The 20,915-nt window shown below is 44.4% G+C and overlaps 1 protein-coding gene across 1 annotated transcript in view; it reads left to right on the plus strand.

Moving 5' to 3' along the window:
• Positions 1–8,682, plus strand: part of ATP9A (ATPase phospholipid transporting 9A (putative)) — a 60,421-nt gene extending 51,739 nt beyond the window's left edge. Inside the window, exons 26-28 of the mRNA XM_065645500.1 lie at positions 701–758; positions 2,662–2,865; positions 4,023–8,682. Of these exons, the coding sequence (XP_065501572.1) occupies positions 701–758; positions 2,662–2,865; positions 4,023–4,159 (399 nt within the window). The 3' untranslated portion in view covers positions 4,160–8,682. The remainder of the gene's footprint in view (positions 1–700; positions 759–2,661; positions 2,866–4,022) is intronic.
• Positions 8,683–20,915: the final 12,233 nt, after the last annotated feature.

The following is a 20,915-nucleotide window of genomic DNA, read 5'->3' on the forward strand; positions in this document are numbered from 1 at the left end:
TTCTTCGTGGAGAATTTTTTGAATAACTGGAGTATGCAAACTGGGAACATCTTTCTTAATTGAAGGAAAGGGTGGACTGAGTCTTCAACAGATCCTTTCCCTCAAGGATTTCTGTTAAACAGATACTCTTAGAAGCAAAGCCTGTTTTTCCAACAGCCTGAATAAGCCTCCATCTGGTTTCACTTGTATGTTGTCTCTTATGTCATAAACCACTAATTCTCCAACTATCCTTAGGCCTGGTCTAAACATAGGGGTTTTTTATACTGGTGTAGCTGTGTTGGCTGGAGATGCTTTTTTAAAAACTATCTGTCTTCAATATGATGGTGATTTGTGTGTGTGTGTGTCTAGAAATATAATATTAATGTATTCGTATATATGTGTATACACATCTTATATTTCACAGTACAATGACTAAACTCATGAGACCTCTTTGCATTGAATTAATCATGTGTGCAGTAAGGAAGAGGTTGTACTGTACTGTGCAAGCAATGAGCTTCCACAGTCCCAGGCTCCTTTGTGCATTGTGAAGAATGAGAATAAAGAGACAGGAACTCAGGGTTGGTTGATTTGTTTTGTTTTCTTTCCAAATCACCTTCAAATTCTCTTTTATTAATTGCTGGGCTAATCTGTAAGTGAATGTTCATGAAAGAAAACCTAACAGAGCTTTGTCTTTTTTTTTTTTTTTCCTGCCCCCCCCCAGGGACGACCATTATCCTACAAAACGTTTTTAATATGGGTCCTAATAAGCATCTATCAAGGTAAGAAATCAACTTCTACTTGTGCTTTTAGATGTTTTAGTGAGTACAGAATATCTAATTTTTTGTAGTGCAGGAAGTTAAGTAAGACGTGATTTTAGCAGTGCATCCTTGGGCTAATGAATAAATATATTTTTTTTTGTCTCAGAGAATGTTGGCAGCATTACCAAAGGAAGAAATTATCTAAAACTGAATATTGGCAGCAAATTGTCAACCCTGTTGTAGGCAATGATGTAGGAGTTCAAAGTGTTATGGCTCTTCTGACTGGGCCCATCCTTTGTAGTTTTGTGCAAGTTCCTTTTAGTGCTTTAATTGTTCTATCTGTAAAGTAGAGCTTGTGTCTCTCACCTTCTTTTGAAGAAGGTTTTCAAACCTATAGTTTATACCGATTACTGAGTCAGCGTGCAAAATAGAGAATCTCTAGCTTTGCGTGTTTTATCTGAACCCTGTCTATTAGAAGTGGCAATAGTTCTGGTTACTTCACAGCCATCTGCATTGAAGAACTACAGTAGAGCTCAGGTTTTGCATCATATCTCATACACTCTAATTAGGCTGCTAAAACAGTTAAGCAAATGCCTTAATTACAATGCATTTGTTTTCCAAAAGTAGATGTAGTAATTGGCATATATGGCTAACAAGACCTTTTCTTTTAGTTTGTCTTTTTTTATAAAGTGACCTCGAACTCAAATACTTTCTCTAAGTGTTAATCAGGGAAGCATGGAAAACGTGTAAATAACATGGAGCTACAAAGCTCAATGGCCATATGATTCTGTGAGAAAATTTCTTGTTTTCCAAAACTCCTTTATCAACAAGAATCAGAATAAATGTGCCAAAATAAGCAGCTAATTCTCACTGGTTTAATTGATATTACTGTCATCAGGAGGGAGTAAAACCAAGAATATAAAAGCTCTCTTGCTGTTATCTTCCAAAATCTAATGTGGTAGAACCCTACAACAGGGATAATGGTCTTCTGATGCTGTACAAATATGATGACAAAGCCAAGGCATTTATAGAAATCTCATAAGTGGTGAAAAGCTAAAGCCAGAGGGTGATGCACTGAGGGAAAGATTTCTTCTTGAGCTAAGACCACTAAGACAATATTTGGTTAAAGTGACTTCACTTCTGATGTGCTGAACAACTAGAAGACAGCAGGCCAAACAATTGGGCTAGTTGCTAGCAGAGATGAGCCTGACCAAAAACTTGAACTTGGAAGTTCACAGCTGGATTTGAACTTTGTGGCTCGAGCTCTAGTCGCTCACAGGTTTTCCCTTCCGAAACTGGCCTGGTGTGATGGATGTTGGTGTGGATTACTCATGCTGCTAACATGAGTTATTTGTGCAGGTGGCTGCGCGAGGCGTTGTGAGCATTCCCTGGCCAGCCAGAATAGCAGCACAAAACAATGCATCGTTACCAGCGCTTTAACATGTACTCCCTTTTCGGGGGAAGCGTAATGGGGAGAAATCTTGGCCAAAGTAGTGCAAGGAGAGGTTAGCTTTTCAACACCCTGCTTCTGTCTGGGCACTGAGGCAATGCAGGAGGTTTTCGAAGTATTTGATATCTTTTAGCTTCTGAGTAGTGACCAGCTGCTTTTCTGGGAGGATAGAGTTTCGTGACGTTAGAAATCTCCGGTTGCCAAAATAGCATGTATTAATTTCCTATCTCCATGTGTCTATGAATATGATAGACTGTTATAAAAGTCTGGCCACCTCTGCTGTAACTTTTCCCTGTCTTCTCATCAGTTCTGTCTCCTAAATAGCAACTGTTTCATTGTCATTACATTCATCAGGTTTCATGAAAAACAGTCTCAAGACATAACTATGTTTCAGCCTTTCCAAGACCTAGCAGTGGGTTTTAGAGCTTAGACTGGTGTTTGAATAAAATACCCACATGTTCCATTCCCTTGCAGGTAGCATCATCATGTATGGAGCACTCCTCCTCTTTGAATCTGAATTTGTGCACATTGTCGCCATTTCCTTCACGTCCTTGATTCTCACCGAGTTACTGATGGTGGCATTGACGATCCAGACCTGGCACTGGCTCATGATAGTGGCTGAGCTGCTTAGTCTCTCCTGCTATATAGCTTCTCTGGTCTTCTTACATGAGTTTATTGGTAAGGTTAAATGCCTTTTCTCCAATCAGTTGGTCTATGACCTGAACGGTAACAAGACTGTAGGGCCACAAATTCAATGTAAAAACTGTTGATGAAGCCAATATAATTACAATGTTAGTGGTTCTGATCAAGGTAAGCTCTGTTTGGTATGAAAGCACCTGAAAGACATTTTATGGTTTCTTCTCATAGTGAAATGGTAAAGGAGATAAAGGTGGTTGGTAAATTGTGTGCTGCACAGAGAATCTCATCCTTGCTTTCAGAGCTCTACCATGCATCAGCTGTCATGTAATAGTGGTTTTTATTTCCTGAGCTGAACTTGAGACTAGAAATTTGAGCCTCTGTTGTTGGATTGAAAGATTTAATGTTTTAACTGCGTGAAGTAGGTGCCTCCTAAAACTTAACTTATTTTAGCTGCTTCACTGGGGCCCTTTTCTTGTGCATTTGGCATTTTTTTGTTTGTTTTGGGAGGGTTGTTGCTTCTTTTTTTTTTTTCCTTTCCTTGCAACAGAGCTAATCTTTTTCCCTGGCTAAAGGAAAAAAGGTAAGGAACTCCAGATTCCGCCAGTAGCTATCTAGTTGCAAATTTCAGATCCATAGAGTTTGTTCCAGTGTTTGTTCAGGAACCACAAGATGTCACTACTTCTTCCGTAAAGCTCTTTGCTAACTCTGAAGGCGATGAGGATAACTTCCCAATGGGCCACATCTGTATCTCTTGCATATGGGTATACCAGCTCCATTTTGAACGATGCTTCAGCTATTTTTGCAGCGATTCTGAGGTTTTGTAACTGAGTCAAGAGATGCGTTTGCTGGACGACCAGCAAAGTAGCAGCGGGCAGCTCCAGAGTCAGAAGACAAGTGGTCCATTTAAAGGAAACTTAGTGTTGCCAGGAGATGGAACCCCCTGTTTTGGATGGGGTATATTTGGGCACTTGTCTGTGGAGAGTTGCGTGTCTTGCTGAACTGTGCTGTGCACAAAGCTGTGTCTTCTGTGGAAGAGAAGGGCAGACGAGTGAGGAACCAGGGATCCTATAAGGTTTGAACTTGCATGTGAAGAAGGTGAGGCTGTTTAAGTATTGGTAGATTGAATTGCTTTTCTGCACCTCTTCCCAGAGCGTACTTCCCATCTTCACTGACTCTGTGCTCTTTTCTTTGTACAGATGTTTACTTCATTGCAACTTTGTCGTTCTTGTGGAAAGTCACCGTCATCACTCTGGTGAGCTGCCTTCCCCTCTACGTCCTGAAGTACCTGAGACGAAGGTTTTCTCCCCCGAGCTATTCGAAGCTCACGTCCTAGGGCTGCTCTCCTTGCACACCAGAGACAAATATTGCACATGGCTGAGAGACAAAATCATGTAGTTGTTACTATAACGAATACGTCTGATATTTGCGTAAGGATCATGTGGTAATCTTTATTACATGCTGCTTTATTGAAAAAAAGACTTCACAACTGCCGTGAACAGAAACCTAAGGATAAAAGGGAAGTTTTTTGAGGGCGGAGGCACTTGTTAGTTCATCCAGTTTTTGTCTGTCATTTTTGTTCAACTTATCTGGGGTCAAATGCACGTAACTGCAATGATGATGGGTTTCTCATGCATGGTTAAACGTATCTGAAAGCTGCTAACTGACCTTGCAATTTACATTTGACAAATTTAAGTTCCTTTTTAAGTGTCTGTGCTGTTCCTTGGATCGTGTTATGTTGTTTTGTATTATTTATCTTTTTTATTCAAGTAGTTACATTCTTTTTACATCTTGGAAATACCTTAATGTAGGTGATGCACTATACTGCTGACAGCTGATTCCCGATTTATGGCATGCTGTTTCCGTAATGGGGCTCCAGCATGTCGGATCTACACACACTTGAGAATCTGAGCTTGTTTGAGATTTCCCTTCAGTTGAAATGTGGTCACCCTAGTGATTTTGGATGTATCCAGCCATTGATAAATACAGAGAAATGTAGTCCAAAGTGAAAAAATTCGGTTTTGTTTAGCTTTTGTGCTTCCTGTTAGAAGGAGTTGCTGACATGATAGCTTTCCTCTGTATTTATTTGTATAGGAGAAAATTATCTAAACTAAAGCAAATCCTCTTTGGAAAAGAAATTTGCAGTTGATCAGTCTTGAAATGTGTCGACAACGTGAGAAGAGACTCGTACTGTTCCGCAGACAATGTGGCAGACGTGTCTTGAATCCTTGGAGACTGAAAGGAAAGGTCGCAGAGCTGCTGCTCCTCACAGCTACACGAAATCTGTTTCCTGTTAGGACAAAGCTGTGAAGATGAGCTGCAAATAAGCTGAGGCACTCCTAGGTGGATGTTGTTCATGATACGCTCCCTGCAGAACGGCGGTTTTTGAGAACCTTGCACTTGCGTTGCTCTAAAAGCCAAACTTGAATCACAGAGGCAGGAGTGGGGTTTGTATGAAGGCGTTAGGCTCGTGTGCAGGGCAAATTTTCTTACTGTTCTTTAATTTTCAAAAATTAAACTCAATGAGTTCTGGTTTTAAATAAGCATTGGCCTATGCTGTAACACCACGAGGAGAGCAACACCTACATAGGCTGCTGAGGAGAGTGACAGAGTTACGGGAACCTTTTGCTGTTGGGTCTGTGCATCAGACATGCATGAGCTTTTAGTGGCAGCCGTCCTCAACTAATGGCTGTTTAGTCTGTGCTAAATTAGTTGCTTACTGTCTCATTCCCACATCATAAAAACTGCCGTCGGAGCTGGCACCGCTTGGCGCCGTCGCTTGGCTGCGTGGAGGGACCAGGAGCGGCAGAGCCCGGAGTCTGAGCTCCCTTCTCCTCTCCAAGGAACCCTTCCAGGTCAGGACGGCCGCACCGGTGTGAGGAGCAGAAGCTCCCTGGTCGTCTCTGTGCGATGCTGAAACTCTTTAATGGACTGCCAGTTTCTGTTGCCATTGCTCCAGGCGTTCCGCTGTCGCAAGGAGCACAATGCTGCGTTAAAAGGTCTGGTGCGAACTTCAGTGGAAAATGGGAGGGTTGTTTTAAAAGGGGAGCTGGAGTCTGTGTTGACCCATAGTGGTACTGAATTTTCAGATCTAAGATAGCTGTGGCGTGTGTGGCTGATGTGTGGTGATTGCTCCGGGGAATGTTTTGCACAACCTGACCTGCCTTCCTTACTCTCAGTTCCTGTGAGTAAATATCAAAGAGGAGAGGAAGCAAGTTCCAGAAGATTTAGAGAAAAATTGGATGCGCTTCATAATGTGTGTGGCTCAGGGTGAGAGGAAGGTGCAAGTCCATATGACCTTGTTATTTCATGTGGGGGAAACTCTTAATTTAGAAAATTATGTTTCAAAATCCTTCAGGAATAAGAGCAGCAAACACTCTTTAATCTAACTTGCTGTTTTTTCTTTTGTGTGAGTCTTCTGATTAGGCTCTTGTCTGAACTCTACATAGAAATTGCCTTCAGAAACAACCTACTGGCTAAGAAAGGGTAATCCCTAGTATCCACCTTTTCATAATATTTTGAAAATCGGCCTTTTTTTCCCCCCTTCTATTTTTTTTTCCCTAAAAATAATCACGTATGTTTCTACCTATTTGACGTGCCTGTTCATGTTGGGAAGGGCCCTAGAAGTCCAACACTTCTTGGTGCTTTGTCTTACGGAGGAAAAGTGGTGCCTGAACAGCCCGTCTATGGAGGAGTTGGCCTAACAGCCTCTTGGGAGCTATGCTACTTTGCCAAAAAGATGCTTAATGTTGTCTTTATCGTGACTTGCTACGGCTCCTGGATAGTGTTGGCCATGCAGGTGTTCTGGAGTCCCCAGTCAGCATTTGATTTAAGTAGATTTAAATACAAGAATCAATAATTTCTTTTTGCAACTTCTTGTTATTGAGGAGTCCCTCTTGTCTGTTGGCAAACACATCACATTCTGCATCTTCCCTGTCCCTATCTAGTGTGAATTAGTAGTAAAATGTCCTGCAAGAATAACAGTGCCATGCTAATGTATGTAAATATTTGAGACGTGTACATGGTAGAATTCACTGTTTCCTGAAGTCAATACAGTTTACACTGAGTGGACCATATTTGCAAAATATTAGCTTACACCAAGAAAGGGAGTGAATTGTGATTTCGGCTATATTTATTGAATCATAACTTTAGTAAGGAACACATATTTAGTGGAATTTGTGGTAATCTGTAGCTGTGTTTTGGGTGTGAATTATATTCCTTTGCAGCTAGTTTTTTTGCACAAGGTTGTAAATCCAGGAAGTAATTTCTGTCTGGGTATACACTGCATTTCTTTAAAGCAATCAGAACATTAAAACTGCCAGCTAACAAGCAGCAGGAGAGGGGAAGGATTGTTGTATTTTTCAAGTTTAGCACTTTATGTCTGCAATCTATTTCTCTTAAGTTATTTTAAAAAAATGTTTTTAAAAGCAAAATTGAATACATATGTTCATCCTTACTGTACATTTGAATAAATGAATTCTCTGCTGGAAATTTAATTTAATCTTCTTCATCTAGTATGCTCATAATTTGTGCTTATTGGGAGTGAAGCATTGTTTTCTTCTTCTATGTAGTATCTTGTTTGTAGCCTTACTTACTGTGCTTTCTATTCTTTTTTTTTTCGCTCTGGTTTATGTGCTGTAGTGATTCATATAACTCGTGTGCTTAGGGACTGTGCTCCCAGCGACGCTGCGGGGTCCGTGTGTCTCTGTGGCCGACGCTCCGTCCTGTGCTGCTGCCGTGGTTCGTTAACGTGCGGTTTTGTGACATGCACTGTTCTTGCATCTCTGCAGTAATTCCAGGTGTGTCGCAACCCTCTTCGTTGTTTTTTCTTTATATTTGTTTCCTCCACAGAGCTTGTCCTGTTTATCTTTGCGAACATTTGTTTTGCTCAGCTCATAGTGCAATTGAAATGCAACATTCTTTATTCGACAGCAGCAGCTTAAATCTGTGCAGGGTCGTATCAGAACTGGGCTGGGGGAGTGACGAGTGACATCCCTGGTGTCCCCTCGGTGTTGAGAACTACGTGCTGAGAGCTACAGCTGTGGCTGGACCAAACTGAGCAGCACCAAAGGCGTTTTTCTGTGGTCTAGTGAACTATCGCAATTAAACGCTGTGACGGCCTCTCTCGTCCTCTGCAACTGCTGAGGAAAGATTTGTTATAGTTGAGCCGAGTTTGTCAGGGAGCCCCAGAGAGTGAGATGTGTGAGTCCCTAAAGCTTGTCTTTTGGCTTTATCTTTTGTTGAAAGCTGCTGCACCATCTGACGCATCAGAAATCCTTGATTTGCACGAGCAGCGCTCTGACCCAGGTCTGTGAACTGCCCTGGCGTGCAGCTCACCATCGCAAGTGCTTTCCACACAACTGTTTGGATGGGGTTTGGCTCATCTCCACAGTTGCTGGGGCCAGTCCAGTTGCCCACTAAAATCTTCAGTGTGAGCTGGACGGGCTCTTTTTTTTTTATTTATTGTTCATTATTTCATAATGAATAAACTCTTTCGTTTGCATGAAGTCCTGGATTCTACAGCTTTGCCAATATGGTCCATTACTACTGCCGACTACAACTTGTGTACTTATATGCCTTTGAGAACATTTTTAATTGTTAAAATTGTTAAAAAATAAATGTTAATTTAATTTTTAATTGGGGAGATGGATTCTGGTGTCAAAATGATATTTACTGTGATGCCGATGTTTTGTACCTGTCATCTAGTTAAATAACCTGTAAATACTCGATTCAAGAGAAATATGAATGCCAATTATTTATTGTTCTGTGGAGTTACATGTTTCAGATGTGTAAAAACTTAAAAGGGAATGTTGTAAAACAAGGTGGAGAAAATAAATTTTATGCAACTTCTTTACTTCATCCATATACACCGTGTGTGATACCCCTGAATTAGTCCTGGCGTGATCAGTCCAAGATGTATTTTGACAGAATTTTAAGTATATAGCTTAAGTTGCATTGTGGCCCTTTAACTTGTCTCTGAGGGAAATGCATATCCAAGAAATGATCGGTGCTTTTTGCTGACCAGTGTAGACCTGCTACGTTAAATTCTTTGCTATAAACAGTTTTCGAACTGTCTTAACAGGAAGGGCTTTTGGGGGTAGATGTTGCTTGGTGTTTTGTGGAGTTTTTTTGCGTTTGTTTTTGGTTGGTTTGTTTTTTAATATTGGTGTAAAACTTTTTCCGCCCTTCGCTTTATTAGTGACTTCTTTCCAGATTGCTTTCTGCAAGCCGTCGTTGCAGTTCGATGGTGTGGAACAGTCCGCTGTGGAGCACAGAAGCTGCTGCTGGTCAAATCGTCCTCACGATTTTTAGTGCAACCCCAACTGGGGAGAAGATGCTCGTTCCTGCTGGTGCGCACTGCTCTGTATTTCAGGAGCAAGTCTTCTGTTTAAAACATACATATGCTGCTTTTGGAAAAGCAATGATGCAATAGCATTAGGAACAGCCGTTTTTGGAATGCTCTCATCACTTGAGCGTTCTGTTAAGAGCAGTCCCGGGGCTGGGGCTGGCTGTCCCGCTTCTGGGTCAGGAACGGGAGGGAGAGGCAGGACTTGAACACTGAATATTCCCTGCAGGGAAAACTCCAATAACACACTACGATGATTTTCTACCAAAAATGTAATAGAACTATAAATGCCCGCTCAAAAAAAAAAAAAAAAAAAAAGTAAATCTATAACTCGGGAGACTATTCAGCTAAAGCAGTGATAAACTATCCCTTAGATCATTAAACATAATTAAAGTTTTTATTTTAGATTCTATAGGATGCAGATGCCAGCATCTTACCCTTTATTAACTTTTTTGTATAAAATAGTTAATGCAGATATTAAAAAGACACTTTTGCGATGTTTGCACACATCAAATGAATGCTGTAGACTCCAGAAATTACAGCAACAGACTTCACTCCCAAGTGTTACCAATTTCCCACTCCAAATGGGTTACATAAGCCCTAGTTGGTGGTTCTTTTAATTTATGGATGGTTTCTTTTTAATGGTGAAATGTGTAATTAAAAAAAGCTAGAAATAGTTTTTCTAAACTCACTCTGGAAAGGGAAGGAGAATTTCTGCAATGTTTTTTTTCACCCAAACATTGCATAATAGTAGAAATGTCAAAGATTTCCATGGGGTTTAATTTCATTCTTCATGTGGCTGTGGTCAAACAAGAAGTTTGAACACTGCAGGGGTTGGCAGATTTTTGGAGGATCATGCATCCCGGGATAAGTTTTCAGCCGAGGCTTTACCGGAGAATGCCAGTGGCCTTGTTTTTCAAATTGTGGTTGTATTACACATTTGTGTGTCTTTTTTTTCCTTTTTTTCTTCTTAAAAAAAAAAAAAAAAATAGGCGCTACCTGGTAATTGTCTATCTTACTGTGGCGTTGGGTGTTGTGTGAAGATGTACAGAAGTTCCCTTTACCTTAAACCATTTGGAGAGAAGAAAACCTTGTCACTACGTCCTCTGTCTTTGCCTCGCGATGGCTCAAGTCACAGCAGCTGTGCACCTCCTCTGCCTCTTCTCCCTTGCATTACCGTGGCGTTAGATACCGTTGTCATCATAAATCCTCACTAGAGGAAGGTAACTGCTCATGTCACAGGTAGGAGATGAGGGCAGAGCATCCCTGATCTCTGGGCTGCACCCAAAGTCTGGGGCAGAGTGCAGAGTGCTCAGCAATATTCTTGTTTTGATTAATAGACTTTCTCCCCACCTTAAACATCGGAGTCAATCTTATGGGAAAGTTACTTATTCCACAGAGCATTCAGATGTCTTTTCAAGCGTGCAACCATATTCCTAATTTTAAAAAACTGGCCTTATTGTATGGGGTGCTGATAAAACCCCAATCCAAAAATTTTGAGGGTACTTCCATCTTAAAGCTAGAACTGCAAATCCAGGTTGTATCTGTGCTAGATGTTTTGCAACTGCATGTGAAAACGGCAAGTTTCAGAGAGTGTGAGCAGCAGTTGGCTGCAGAAACAGTATCACTGCAACTGCAAAAAGGTAATGCAAGGAGAAGCTTTGCTAGCAGCTCTTAATCCTGGTCCAGCACCTATTTAAAGTCAGTATCAAAACTGATGCTGTGGTTTCCTTGGGCCAAGAGCTGGTATTTCCTGGCCCTAAAACTGTCTGGGAGGTGTGAGGCTCTCTAGGTTACACGGTGAATCTCTGAATTTTTGCTGCTTGTAATTAGAGATGATCAGCACCTTGCAGGATCTGCCCTTCAGAAGAATGTCCTTCCTTCTGCTGTTCTTCCTCCCTTTGTGGCCTAATACCAAACTGTTATTGAATGAGTGGGTTGCAGAAAAGGGCTTTAAAATCATTGCATTCCCACTTTAAAGCCTCCTTCTCTTGGCTTGCTGTAATTATGCACGTAAGGAGGAATATTTTGTGCTGTTCAGATTGTCTCACAGAAAGAAGTAGTAACAAGAACAATCTGTGCAAAAGAATTTAGCGCATTAAAGCTGGGGGTAATAGTCATTCTCATTTGTCCTTTTATGTGAAACAGATTTTATTTTAAATGTACACTCTGAGTAGCTTAACCATATCCAGAAACTTGTTTGCCAGGGCAAAAGTAGAGTTATCCACAATATAAATTAAGAGCATAAGTAGAGGTGAAGTGACTGTGCTGTGTGACTCTGCGCGGTCAGCTCAGAGCTCCTGGAGCACACACCTTGGTGGGCACGTGGGAAGCGGGTATCTCCTCTGCTTGAGATTTCACCAGGCAGCATATTTTTTACTCATGTGTTTCACATCTGCTCCAAAAAAGCTGCAGTGCAGCTCTGCTGTGGGCGTTACATTTCTCTGCCGTGAGACACAGATCTGTCCTCTGCTGGCTCTTGTGTTTTTAAGACATGTCCCTTCGGATTCATTTGGTACAGTGGCAGATTCCACCGACGTGTGACTTGTCAAAAAGTGAAGCAAACTGCTATTGAACAGGATTCCTATTTAAAATGAGAACAAACCATTTGTCAGCGATGCCATTATATAAAATGCCATGTAATGGTCTCGATGAACCGTGTTCCAGCAGCATTGGTATAACTGCCACGGAAAGAAACGCCGTTCGCGCCAACCCTATGGGAGAGACAGGGATACCGCCCGCAGAGGCAGAATTGCTCTGCACCCTTTGTAAATTTGAGACTAAGATTTTGAATTAAAGGCACATCTATGAGGACTGGCATTTCCGCTGTCAGCATCTCTGCCCCAACGCAGCGCTTTCCAGTGAATCGCTGTGTCCTGCGTCGTTGCTGTGACCGTGTCCTGAGCAGCACGGCCAGAGCCGTCCCTGTCTCTCTGGACAGGAAGGTCCCACGTGTGAACTGGCTCTCCTGGGCAGGCCAGGGTGCCCATTTGGGAGCTGGAACGGGTCGTGTTCATAATGGTTTTGTTACTTTTGGCTTCGGTCTTGTTCTGGGAGTTAAAGGACAGGACCTTTGAGGAGGGCCCTCTGGGCCGCAGCAGATGCTGAAGCAGGTCGTCACCTTGCTGTGGGGGCAGTGGCACCGCCAGCGGTCCCTTGAGCCCTGCGAGGTAGGATCGCTGCCCTGGAAATGTTTATCGCTCTCCAGCTGCACCTCTGCCAGGCTCCATCCTGTTCTCCCGATGTCTGACAACCGGCACCCCACGAGCTGTAAAGCTTCAGAGCCCGGTGACGAGCAGCCAGCGTTTTAACCGCGCTCTTGCCGAGGCGTCCCTGGCGTCAGCCCGCGGCGAGGGCACGGGCAGCGCTCGCTGTCGGAGCTGCGCGGGTGCTTGGGCAGCCCGGGGAGAGCCCAGCGCAGCCTGTCCGGCCCGGGTTCACCTCCCGAATCCCCGGGCGGCACCGCGGGCGTCAGCCCTCGCAGTGCCCCCGCCCGGTTTCCACGCGTGTCTTGGCGTTGCCTTTGCCTGTGGGTGTAGTTACAAATCACTTGATTTGCACGTCAGATCCTTTCTGTAGTTTAATTTTTCAACATAACTGGAGCAGTTACATCCTGCTGTTTATTAATGTAGCTTTAATTATTTAGTATGTCATCTTGGCTTCATTCTAGCCTGGAACAATTAGTTTAAGCCCAGTGACAAACAGAAAAGTTATTTTAGCATTGAACGTGAATAAAATTAAACAAGGGCAATGGAATTTTTTCACCTAAAGTGTGAGCTGGAAACTAACACTGGTTCTTCCCTTTATCTCTATTTGCCTGTATCCAAGCTAAGTAAAATACCTGCAGAAGCGGACGACCAGTTTTAAACAGGATGTACACTACTGTTGATTCTGTGATTGTCCGCTGTGAGTTACTCCAAAGAAACACTGGTCAATCACGCGCCATGCGACACAGGGACTTGGAGCTTCTCCACCCTGACAGCTGAGCTGTAAGATGAAAAAGAAATTTCTGAAAGACCAAGGTTACACGTTATCAATCCCTCATCTATTTTGCTTTCTCCAGTTGTGCCTCTTTCCAATCTTCGGTATCCTTTTATTTATTTGTCAAGATGCATGGATGCCTTCTAGCTGGATCCAGATGAATTAACCAGTGACAGTTTCCTTTTTAGATTGAAACTAGTGTCGGAATTTCTCAGGCAACTGTCTATAGACTGAAGTTTGATTCAAAGCTGCCCATTTTGCTTCCAGGAAGTCTCGAGCCTCCTGCTGATCAGATTTTGATACCTGATCTTTCCTACATACAAGGAGAAATGAGCCAGAAACCCAATTTTCTGAGAGAAATTGGTATTTGCAACACTTAACCCATCAAGAGAAAATCCTTCCAAAATCAGACGGAAAGACGCGCACTGTGTTGGTATCTTGGTGGAAGATCCGCGGCTGGTGTAAGCGAGCGGGTCACGCGTTCATCCACACCCTCGCACAATCCTCAGGTTTGGTCCAAGTTCGAGCTTAATTCTTGCGAGTTCTCGCTACTGAAGTGTGGAACTGATTTTTACAGGTGCAGTGTTCACCATAAATAGCCTTCAACAGAAAGAAACATCTTGTATTTCACGTGTGAATGGCACCTATTTCCTTCAGCAGCCTACGTGTCTTTTGTGATCTTTCACCGTCAGGACGCCGTGCAGGGCAGTGATTTATACAGGTTCCCGCTTTTCTTTCAGCTCCTGTTGCCATTCCAGCTCCGAAGGACATAATGCCACAAAGCCTTCAGTAAAACCAGAGCCTGGAGGAAATATCAGGTGTTAACATCCAATAAAAAGCTAACACGCTTGAACGAACTGGAATTGCAAGGTACCTCTTGTATGGCCCAAGCAAGAACTGACCTAATGCAGCAGTTTTATGGTGGTAGCAGGTAAGGACTAATTATAGACCCTGGACTCCATCACAAACTGACTTGTCAAGTTAACTTACCGACTAAAGTACCTACAATTACATTGCGGGGGCTTTCTGCTCCTTTGTATAACTGGATGCAGTTGCTCCTGAAGAAACGTAGCAAGTAAATCTGAGGTGCTGAAAGAAATACTGCACTAGAAATTGCGCTGTAGGGAACGTTTTATATGCTTTGGGGTAAATTAATGACCAGGTTTGAGTTTTTTAGAAAAAGAAAATACAACAACAAAACTTTGTGCACAAATACATACTTTAAAATATATTTTCTTTCAAACACCAACTATTTTAACAACAGTGTAAATCAGATTTTACAGACCACATATTTCAAGTATGAAGTTCATTAAATGTGTGAAATTCTAGATTAGCTGCCGGGTGTGGCTAGATCCCCAGTAATGAATCATAAACTGTGTTCAGGATATAATATCAGATTCCCTTGCCCTGGTGGTGATATTAAAGGGATAAAACCACCTTTCCAAAACAGTCGTAACCTTTCTTTATTATCTTTATTTAGTTTAGCCATCATATGGTATATCAAATGACTGCATCAGTGTTTCCATCCTGAACCTAATGTACAGGTGTCTAACCGGATTGGTTCATGTTTTTATTATTAATAAACCAGCTTATGTGCTAATGTAACTGAAACAAATACTATCTATTTATGCATGCATTTTTGTGATAGTGGATAGCAGTCTGTCTTTAGATTCAAGAATATGACTTTAAACTGCAATTCACTCTGAACTTGCGTGGAAAAAAATCACTTTGCCGTGTTCTCCAGCTGAGCCAGGAGTCGACAGGCGGGAGCGTTTGAGTCCAGGTAGTCTGCGAGCGTGGTGGGTTTCATAGCCGCCTTCTTGGTCTGGGTTTGCTAAGTCCGTTCCGGACTAGCTTTCGGCCAGGGATGCTTTCCCTTCCCAAAAGCTTTGCAAACACCCACCCAGCCCCCGAGAGAGGCACTTGCTGCTGTGTGGGACTTGGAGGAAGGTCCGTGCTGAGAACTGTGAAGCCACTGGGGCCTGAGCACGGACCTGGGGGATGTTGAACCCACTCCCTGAAAGGAACGGCTGCGGAAACATGCTCATAATCACCTGCATCAGAAGCACCTCTTCCAGTTCCTGCCTTGGTTCTCTACAGTAATTCCTTGGAAGGGGAAGGTGACTTGAATATCTGGGAATAGCAATTAATTAATGATGCTGTTCTCATTCCACAAACTTTTCAGGGAGCTGGAAGCAAGGTGCCAAAGTGACCAGCTATTCCCTTGTACTGTCCTAACAGCTCTAATTCAGGGGACAGGCGCTCTGCGTCCAGCCTCACCGAGCAGAGCGGGCAGGACGGGGCTCCCAGCGCCGCTCTGCCCGGGAAGGGCAGGGCTGGAGCAGCGCGGGGCTGCGGGTGCCTGGGGACGCGCACAGCCTGCTCGGGGCCAGCACACGCTGCTGCTTCCTCTCCCTGTTTTCCTGCGCTATCCAAAGCAGGTTCATAAGCCAGCTCTAACCCTGGTATGGCCAATAATGAGAACTTCCCAGGTAGCAACTTTTGATGGGGCTAAAAATCCAGGGTTAAGAAATTAAGGAACTGGCATTTCTCATGCGTGGCTCTGTTGGATATCTCTTCCCCAAGTGTGGCCTGGTGACTCCAGTTACTTCAGTTCTACAAGAAGCAGTGAAATGGTAACATGTTGCTTGCTTGCCCACCCTCTCCAACACTCCAGTATGACTAATGGTCCTCCTAATAATTCCAGAGAGTAATTGCTCTGTTTAGCTGTTTCTCCTTTTTTTTTTTCTTCTGAGCCTCCACTTAAAATATCAGAAAACAAAACAAAACCCTATGGTTTTATAATCTTAAAGAGAGAGTATCTTTGGCAAGAAACTTCACGTCTTTATAGCCTCATCCAAAGTTCTTATTTGTTTAATTAGTCTTGCTTTTAACAAAATATTATAGTTCAATTTTATTCTACATGCTAGTCTGCAAAAAGCCTCGGAGCTGCTAACTTAGTCATTGGTAGTAGTTTGTAAGGCAGTGCCAATCTGGAGGGCTTAAGTGTTCCCTGAAAACAACGTTTGATGTTTGGGTAAAAGCATAAATCACGGCGTATAAACATCCCTCTTCGCACGAGTTTGCTCAATCAGGGCGCACTAAGAGAATTTCGGTTTTGAAGTAGATCTAGCACCACTTGCAATCCAGAAAATCAATGTATTGCAGTGCTGCCTCGGCCCTTCCTGCCCCAGATGGACACGGGGAATAGATGCAAACTCTGGGTTGAGTTTGCCTTCTCCTCTGGTGTGAAAAAAACCCTCCTGGGAAGACTGATCCCTTCCATGGTACCCAACAGGCCATCCTGCCTCATTTTCTCTCTCTGATGCAAATGAATTTCTGCGCCTCTGAAATTCCCTATCCAAGAATTAATATGGGCTCTTGGCAAATTGAAGGGGCCAGGGTAAAACCAAGCTGTGATTTCGATCCCAGGGTCCCAGGGTAGAACTGAGCGGTGGTTTCGGTCCAGAGGTGAGAGCTGCGGTGGGACGCTGGGCCATTGCGGGGATGTTTGGGGATGCCGGTGGGGCTGGAGGATGCCGAGGGGCCGGGCAGGTCCCAGGTGGACTGAGCTTCTACTGGGCTTTTCCCTGGATAATAAAACAAAGCAAACACACAAACAAAACACACACACAAAACAAAACACACCACCAGACCATCAGCAGGTCGGGTTTTTCAGGAGTCTGAGGCTCAGAATAGGTTTTCCTGCAGGTGCAGCTCTGGTACTTCTTTCACATGTAACCCGACATGAGGGTGTTGGACATTTCCCTGTACAAGTGGTCATGAACTCGTGCGACTGCTTTGCAAGTGTGCTTCACAGTCTGTCTGCAACCCTGCAGAACTCCAGGAGACAGGCACAGTAATAGGTAAAATGGGAAATTACAGCCTGCGATGGTAGCGTATCGGGCCAGCTGAATTAATTACATCCTCCTGGTCCCGTAAGAGGACACTAATTCAAGAGCTGCCTGACTAAAGCCAGCGAGAGTGGGGCCCTATTGTTCTATGAGGGAGTTGAAAGACATTTTTTTTCCTTTACAGGAAATTTTCGAGAAGAGGGGGGAGAAAGAATGTTCCCTACACTTTCTTCAATGTATTGCTATTTGTGGGTTTGTCTTCTGAGGTTGCCTTTGTTGAGGAAAAAGTAAAATAAAAAAATATAAAAATTATTTTTAATGTTCACAAACAGAATCCGCTTACTAAAAGTCAGTTCATAAGGGAGAAAAAAAATGAAAGAAAAAAACCCTCAAAAAAACAGTCTTTCAGTTTATTGAGTTTTGTTGAAAAAAACCAGAAAATTTCAAGCAATTTTCATTGTAGATGAAAAGCTATTTCTCATTTGGAAAAAATGTTTTGATGGGAAAAATTCAAGGAGTTTTAGTGCCAATCTCGGAGAGCTGTATGTGGGCGGATTCCCCGGGCCACGGGGAGCTCATTACAGGATCAGACACTCCGTTTGTAACTTAATTAAGTGAGTGAATATGTTATTTAGACAAGTGCATTGTCAGAAATAAGCTTGAGTTGGTTACATGTAGTCATGATGCTCTAAGACTGTTATGAAAGCGGCGAGAGGTGCCAATTGGCATCACTTAAGCCGGGCCGAGCTGCAGATGTTGAATTGTTTGGTTCTTGTCGGGCTCACTTCGGGAGCCCTTCTCAGGTGCAGTGAACACACACCCGGGGTGTGTACATCTGGAGTTTAGGCACGGCTCTGCTTAACGGCTTAAACCTGTCGACGTTGCGCTGGGGAGAACAGTATTTACTTCGTAAGAGTGAGGAGCTTTTGTCCAAAATACTTATTGTTGCTGTGAGCCCGAAATACCTTTTGCAAGTGGAAAACAGAGATGTCTCCGTGAAGTCTATGATGATGATAAACTCGGGGCAGCGGCCCCAATGGCCTGAGAGCACATCCTTGGGAAGCCTTGATGTCTTATCTCCTGAAGAGCACGAGATTAAAAAAAACCCCAACAACAACAAAAACCACAAACAAACAAAACCAACCAACCAAAAACCCAAAACGAACAAACAAACACCAAAAAGAACCAAACCACAAACTATTTCGTTTTTATTGCCGGTTCACCGCGCGGAGCCCGCCGGGGAGCGCTCATTCTGCGCGGAGGCGGGGAGTCAGGGACCCCTCGGGGCCAACCCCCCACACACTGGCTCCCCGGAGCCCGCCGGCCCGGGCTGCTCACGGGGAGATCATCGCTTTCCAAACCTACCCCGAGGCAGGGAGCGGGCCAGAGCCGGGACTCGAACCCTCTCCCCATCCCCAAAAGCCGGGCATCCTCTTGGCAAATCCCGCAGGGTGCCGTGGCATGGTGGGGAGGTGGGTCTGTTGTGGGGGGGTTAGGGATACAGTCCAGAATGTGCCCCTGAAAGGAAGAGGAAGTATTCTCCTAAAGAGGGAATAACTAGCTAAAAATATTAGCTATTAATAGCTCCTTACCTCCAAAAATAAAATCCCTTAGTGATACCAAAATAAGAAAGCAAAGGAAAGTCGGAGGTATTTGGCCTTCCTTTGAAAAGTGAAGCTAAAAATAACTATATATATATAAAAATTTCTCGTTTCTAGGGAAAGTCTCTGCCCCCGCATCCAGCTTGCAGAGTTATATAAGACTTGAACTACATCCCCTTCTCCGCGGCCGCTCGCAACGCTCTGGGAGCCGGAGCCAGATGGAGAAAGGTTCCGTCAGGAAAGTTTAACTCAGCGGGGAAGCTGCAGCCAGTGGAGGACACGATTCTCTCGCTGAACTCTCCAAAAGCCTTGGAAATCTTACAGTTGTGTCATATGCTGGTTTGGGGAATACTAGCAGTCCGGAGGCAGCCGCCAGCCCTCTTTCACTTCTTTATTTATTTTTTTTTTTCGCTTTGCACTGAGTTTAATTTGGGTAGCAGGATTCAGCATTTTCAAGTTGGAAAAAACTTTGTGGAAGAAGATATTTTAGGAAAACCCTGTCATGTGAACTAGCGGGAGCCGATCAAACTGAGCTATTAAAAGAAAGACATTGTATTTTTAAACGGTCCAGACTAGGGAAGCCAACCTGTGTGCCATAACCGCTGAGCTGTGACTGCTCCCCCGATTATAGCTCAGCGTGGGAGGAGGCGAAGCTTTCCGCCGGGGTCGCCCATTCTCCGCTCGCTCCGGGATACCCTTTGGCAGAGCCCGGTGCCCTCGGCCCCCCCAGGTTGTGTGTGTCCCCCCCGAACCCCGCTGCTCCCCTGTTCGCCCCCCGCCAGCTCGCCCCTTCCCAGCTCTGCTTTAGCGCTCCTCCTCAGCTAAAGCCCCTTCCCCAGCCCCTCTCCTCTGCAATTATAACGAGTGGTGCTGGGGTGACAAGTTAGTGCCACAGTAAGGAGTGTGGGTGGTGGGGGAGGAATAATAATAACGATTAATTAACAATCGCTTTGCTCTCCAAGCAAAGCAACAACCTCGGTTTCCCCTGAATGTTTCGAAACAGAAATCAAACGGTTTCGACCACACTTGATGCCAATAATGGGTCTAATCCAACACGGCAATTAACTCAGGTGTGACACCCCTGCAAAGGAGCCGATAATTGCGTGGTGCGGCTCTGTCCACGGGATCTCTCGCACCCGCCGCTCCCGCCGGTTTTTTTTTTTTTCGCGCGATCTCGCTCGTGAACATCGTGGCTTCGAAGTGTCCCGGCGAGATGGATGTTAAAGGGCAAAGCCCCCGGGCCGCGTCCAGGTGCCAGGCGCAGTTTGTCGGTGTTTCTCTGCCAACCCGCTGCCGTGCGCGCCTGGGGCTCAGGTGAGAAAATCTCGGTCGGAGCGCAGCCGAAGAGCGATGTTTGCAAACGGCATCGCTGCTGGGAGAGCACAGGGGTCCCGGGGCTCAGCCTCTGCGGGGACGAGGCGAAAAAGGCTTCTCTAACAGCCGGAGGGGCGAGGGGGGTACGGGCTGCGGGGGAGCTGAGGGGTGCGGGGTTACCGGGACGGGGCTCCCTAGCACTTTGGGGGGGGCGGTGGAAGCCGATTTTATAATGGGCCCGAGGAGTTGGGGAAGGTATTTCCGCCTCAGCATGTCCAAAAATGACAAAGGGTAGGAAAGTGAGGTGCGCTGAGTTTCCCTGGCCTGCCTGCAGTTGCTAGCCTGCAGGACAACAAACCCGAGAAGCAGAAAGTTTGATTGTGATACCTCCTTCGAGTCGATTTTGGGACTCAGGGAGTGAAGAATGGAAACGCGGTGCGGGTGCCAGCCAGCCCTCCGCGCAGCTCCGGGCCAAGTCCAAACGCACTGAGTCACTCCCGCTGCTGCCCGGGGCTCCGGCTGACCCCGGCTCCCCATGCACAGCGTTCGGTGGGTTATACACGAACACCGAGGGACTGCAGAGCTGTTACGATCCCCAAAAGAGCATTTTATGGATGTGAACCTTTGATCTCTTCTTCTGGAAAAAAATATATGTAAGTCCAGTTGCGCGGAGGTACTGAGCCCAGCGTGGTATCAATAGGCTCGTTAACACACTAGTGAAAACTATACGTTGTAAGACAACACACGGTTCACGACATCTTTGACTTTATTTTCCTGTTTTCTTTTTGCTTTATTTTCCTGTTTATACATAGTATGTGTAAACACACACGGGTTGTCTTGGTTTCGGAGGCTTCCTTGGCTATTTCATTCTTGCTGAGCTCCACGTGTATCAATGGAAATCCATGGGGTTGCTCCTCTCCTAAATGGATCTAAAAATAGAAATAGAGAAAGGTCTGTGAAATGCCACTAAACAAATTAACTTTTTTTTTTCTTTTA

The sequence above is a fragment of the Caloenas nicobarica genome, chromosome 15 (assembly GCF_036013445.1).
Source record: "Caloenas nicobarica isolate bCalNic1 chromosome 15, bCalNic1.hap1, whole genome shotgun sequence".
Lineage (NCBI taxonomy): Eukaryota > Metazoa > Chordata > Aves > Columbiformes > Columbidae > Caloenas > Caloenas nicobarica.